The following is a 5,213-nucleotide window of genomic DNA, read 5'->3' as shown; positions in this document are numbered from 1 at the left end:
ATCAAAACAACTATTTCGGCCATTCAAATTAGAGTGACGGATCCACTATTTTTTTTTATTCACACCGACGCTGTGCTTTCTCGTAGCGAGGGAGGCGAAACGGTAACTACTCCAGAACCCAAAAGGAAAAAAACTAATCCAGAACCCAAAAGGCGCACGGGGCGGTGGGACCCGGCATCTGTCCCGATTCCCCGCGTGCGAATCACGCACACGCGGCCCACGAGGAGACAGACGGACGGACGGCCCGCCAATCGGACGCGCGGAGCCACGCGGCCCACACGCGCAGGCTTGGAGGAAGGGGAAGGGATCGCGGACGCGAGGGCCCGTTATCAAATCCGGCTCTGAGCAGCCGCCCTATAAGATCCGCCGAGTCCGCCTGCGCCCGGCGGCACACCCAGAGAAAACCTCAGCCGCGATCGCCGGACCTTCCTTGTTCGTTCCCGCCGACGCTGCTGCAGATCAGTCCCACGCCGCGCGAGGGGCCGAGGAGATGTCGACGCCGGGCGGGGAGGACGACAAGAAGCCGGCGAGCGCGGGCGGCGACGGCGGCGGCGCCCACATCAACCTCAAGGTCAAGGGCCAGGTCTGTTCCCCCGTTCCTCCCTTCTCCGCCTGCATCCCCTGTGCTCTTATTCAGATTGCCCTAGTCGCGATGGCCGTTTGTCCCTGGGTGTCCAAGGTGTGGCCTGTGATATAGATGGCTTAATCTTGTCGATTTGAGTGGGATCGGCATGTTGTGTGCCCGCGGTTGTCCTAGAAATTCGTTTGTGGTGTCGTGGGTGCACTGTGTACATGTAGTGGATTGACAAGCCTGCGAGATGTTTAGATTGAACTGTGAAGAAGGAGCAATCTGCACTAGCACTAGTTGTTTGATGCTGAATTTCTGTTGCAAGTATACAATGGGGCAACAGTAGCAAGATGAAACAATAGAACCCAACACCTGGATCGCTTCAGAATATTTGCACTAAGATGTGTCTTCTGTGCCGGCATTTTGTCTGTCAAATTTCAGTTAACGTTGTCCTATTTGTTCTTTTGTCAGGTAGTCACCGTTTTGTGCAACCATTGTATGCTGTTGTCAGTGAGCTCCTTGTACATGCTAAATTGTTCATGCAACTTTGTTATGCAAGGACAATGATGTTTATATGTTTTTTTTTCTGGTTTCATATGGACACTTGTGGTGCTAGTGAACTTTTATCCAATGAAGGTGATTGGATCCAGTTTCTGGTGGCAGAAACTCTCAACAAAGAATTTAGTATGTTATTGATCACTGTTGGTAATCTACAGTTGTGAAATGACTGCCAGAAGGACCATTTATTGGCACCAAAATAGTTAGGCAAACGTTTTCATTTGAATCATCTTTATTCTGTTTGTACAATGTCAATAGGCAGATGCTGTTAGTGACCAGTTGGTGAAGCTTTACTTTGAAAATTTGTCTTGACAGTAGGATTGCTAATTTAAGAACAGTGAGGCTTCTGAACATCTTTTATCAAATGAAGCTGATTGAATCCAAATTGTCAACAGTGAGAATTTAATATGGTATTGGTTGCTGTTGGTATGTGCAGTTTTGAAGTGGCTACCAGAAGGGGACACTTTCAGACAAAATAATTAGGAAAAAGCTTTGTTTTAAGCATCTGTATTCTGCTACTCCCTCCGTTCCAAATTACTCGTCTTTGAACTAAAACCACGACGAGTAATTTGGAACGGAGGGAGTACCAGTTTAGTATAATATCCAAGGCACAACATTACCTAGTTTATAGACATATTTTAGGAACTAACAGTTGGCCAAGCCATCAAAACCAAATAATGCGGTGGTTTGATTTGAAGAATTGTCTTAACAATATGCTTGTAAGTTTATTTGTTTATTTTGGGGTAGTTGTTTAGTGACCAAATTATCAGATAATTTTCTTTGTGAAATATAAAAGCATCAGATTACATTTTCATACTTGGTTTCCTGTTAAACTTTTTTTATGATTGTTATACTGCTCTCTATGAACATGTTTGTAAGTTAAACTTTTTTTATGATTTTCATATAGGTAACCATAAATTAGTGCTAATTGCTAGATATTGGTTAGAAGCACCTCATGGTAAAAACAGACTACATTCAGTGACCAAACTGGAAGGATGCACTAATTTATGCAAGTATGACTTAAGGTTGCGGGATTTTTCCTGTAGATGGTTATTGATTTCAGTAGTTGCAACAGGATGATGTCGTGTTTTATTTCTCATTGTATATTTAATAATTTTCTTACTCTGTTTCATTGGCGTCTCACCTTTCTGACCCCTGTGTGTTTAGGATGGCAATGAGGTGTTCTTTCGCATCAAGAGATCTACCCAGCTGAAGAAGCTGATGAATGCCTACTGCGACCGCCAGTCTGTGGATATGAAAGCTATTGCATTCCTGTTTGACGGTCGCAGGCTCCGTGCCGAGCAGACCCCTGATGAGGTATGTGGGGTCACATTCTCACAATTCCTCAACCAATAGCCCCCTTCAGATTTCTGAATCTTCTTTTGTCGCTGTGGTTTCAGCTTGAGATGGAAGATGGCGACGAGATCGATGCCATGCTCCACCAGACCGGAGGCCGCCTCCCTCCACGCGCCTAGAAGAAGCCGTCGAGAGTCCTGCTTGTTGTCGGTCTACAAGACTCTGATCCATCATTAGAGAGCACATGAACGAATGAAAGTCTAAAAAGAACTTGTGAGGCTCTGGCCCCATGCCATAGCTGAAGGACATTAGGGGAGGTTTTGTTTAGTGCCGTTTGGGTACTTTGGCCTGTCATGACTCGTTTATCCATCCCTTAATATATCCACCTATCCAGTACTGTCTTTTTAGTACTCCCAATGATTTGAGATTGTTTTAGTTCCTCGAAGCTTTCTGTGTGTTTGGCTTTGCTTTGCGGACAGTCCGTTCTGTCGCGTGTACGTTGGGCACACGGTGTTGGGGAGGATTAGTTTTGTGTTGCCGCTGCATGGTTATTCGTGTGATTACTGTTGAGATTTCCTAACATGAGCATGCTTGCTTTTATTGGACTATCTTATTGCCCTTAGTATAATCCTGATGTTGTTAGACGGGAACGGGCTATTGGAATATTTCGTCTTTGTCGTCATGTCTTCTTGTAGCGTGCTGTCCGTGAGCTATCTGTGGGAGTGGGAGTGTTGTTGGTTTGGCTGCTGTACGGCGAAATGTTTTTTCCTCAGGTGCATTACTTCGTTGCTAAAATGAGTCACAATATGTTTTAGGCACTAGCAGCTCTGATAGGGTACGACAAGTTTGGCCGGTCGTTTCGAAACGGCATCATAATATAACATCCACATGCATCAGACAGTTTTTGCAATTTTGTTGGCATGTTCGCATGACATACACCTGGTTGTGTTCATTTAAACTCATTTTTATAGCACATAACAATTTTTAAAGCACCCGTGGTGGGGAGTAAAAAGCACATAACAATTGTTATCACATTCCCACTAATACAAAACTACCACTTTATAAATTGGTGCACTTTTCACCACAGCAAAAAATTGACACTAGCAGAAAAAACTACTCCCTCCTTTTCAAAATACTTGACTTCCATTTGTTCCCACCATCATGGTTGCCACAGAAGTCTGGTCGCCACAGTGATTCTCTCGGAGCCGCTGCCCCGATATCCATCGCTCCGCCGCGCCAAGCGCAATCAACCGGCACCGCCTTCCGGGGCCGCCGCCCTGACATACCACCGCTCCCCTCGAGCAGGAACGCCGCACAACCCAGCTGCCCGAGGCCCACGCTACTCAGGACAACCGCTCGCAGACCATGAACGTCGCACCACATCCGGGGCCGCCGCCCTGACGTAAAGTCAGACCGCCCCCTCTGGGCGCATCGACCGAGCCGACACCCCTACCGCCCAAGCGGGACAAGGATGCCACCAACCAATGTCGAGATAGAGCCCCACCTCATAGAGCTGCCACTCACATTGTTCCCGAGATCGCCATCTCGACATACAATCAGAAACCATCCGGAGCCGCCGCCCCGACTTCCACTGTCCCCAACGACGAAGAGATACGTGTGAACTGCAACAATGCTGACTCTCCAAGGTGATGCCTCAAAAAAGGAAACGACGTAGCCGTCGTCATCGCCCGCTTCGACCATCCGAAGCTAGGGATTTCTCTCGGAGAGTCATGCAATGCACCACAACAACACCTTCAAGAAGGGGAACGATGCCATAGCCATGGCGTCGCTGTTGCCGGCATCGACCCAAGGTCAGTGCTGGACTTTCGCCCGGAGCTCCACCACACCTCCGAATCAGAGCAGATCCGAAGCACTGTGCAGCACACAATCCCCATGGTCGACATCCACCGGCTCCACCTTCCTGCTGCGCCAAGCTATCTCCGCCGTCGACCACCAAGCTCACGCGCACTCGATGCCAGCACCACGGCGCCGGACCCCTTGAGCAGCCACGCGCCCAGCACAGCACAACTGCGCCCCTCCGCGCCGCTGCCTCTTGCTGCCATCCCACCGGAGAAGACGAGCGGCCCCGCCGGATCAATGCCGCGCCACCCCCTCACCACAGCCGCGCGCCCGAGTCGCCCCTTGCAGCCGGAGGCCATTGCCGTGCGCCAGATCCGACGCGAGCATACTCACCGCGCACCACGCGACGGCCGGAGCCGATACGCACCTCCGCTGTGCACTAGCCCCCCGCGCGGGGCCTCCCCAGCCGCGCGCCCACCACTGCACCAGATCCGGGCGCGAGGGCCCCGGATCCGCTGCCCTGCCGGAGGAGAGGATCTCCCGACCACCGGCGGCGCTTGCAGGACGAACCCCGCGCTGGCTCCCGCACGAACCAGCCACGGGTGCGCCCACACCCTGTAGAAAGACAAAGCCCCGCCGCCGCCGCTGCCACACAACCTTTGATAGGCGGCGCACCCTGGCGGCGGCGAGGGGGAGGACGGCAGGGGAGCGGCTGCTAGTTTCACCTCCCGTGTCGCCCGTGCGGAGCGACGCGGGGGCCGGGCGAGTCCGTCTATATTCCCTTCCTTTAATGATTTAGCAACTAAAATCCTTCATGCATTGTTGGGCTTCTTTCATTTAAATGTTGTGCTTAGGTTCACGCATTTGGCATTGTTCTTTCTGGTATCACCACACTCATCTCTCTACTCTTAATTAACTTGCCACATCAGATTTTTCTTCTGCATGGCAGGCTTAGCACATGTACAAAGTGGAGCACTGGGAGGGGTCTAAG

The 5,213-nt window shown here is 50.4% G+C and overlaps 1 protein-coding gene across 1 annotated transcript; it reads left to right on the top strand.

Annotated features, from left to right (window-relative positions):
- The first annotated feature begins 373 nt into the window (after positions 1-373).
- LOC119270076 (small ubiquitin-related modifier 1-like) lies at positions 374-2,867 on the top strand. The gene is made up of 3 exons (XM_037552042.1): positions 374-583; positions 2,294-2,443; positions 2,527-2,867. The coding sequence occupies exons 1-3, from the start codon at positions 491-493 to the stop codon at positions 2,599-2,601; spliced, it is 318 nt and encodes a 105-aa protein (XP_037407939.1). The 5' UTR covers positions 374-490; the 3' UTR covers positions 2,602-2,867.
- The last annotated feature ends 2,346 nt before the right edge of the window (positions 2,868-5,213 follow it).

The sequence above is a fragment of the Triticum dicoccoides genome, chromosome 3A (assembly GCF_002162155.2).
Source record: "Triticum dicoccoides isolate Atlit2015 ecotype Zavitan chromosome 3A, WEW_v2.0, whole genome shotgun sequence".
Lineage (NCBI taxonomy): Eukaryota > Viridiplantae > Streptophyta > Magnoliopsida > Poales > Poaceae > Triticum > Triticum dicoccoides.
The sequence above is the reverse complement of the archived record's forward strand: the minus strand, read 5'-3'. Positions and strand labels throughout refer to the sequence as shown.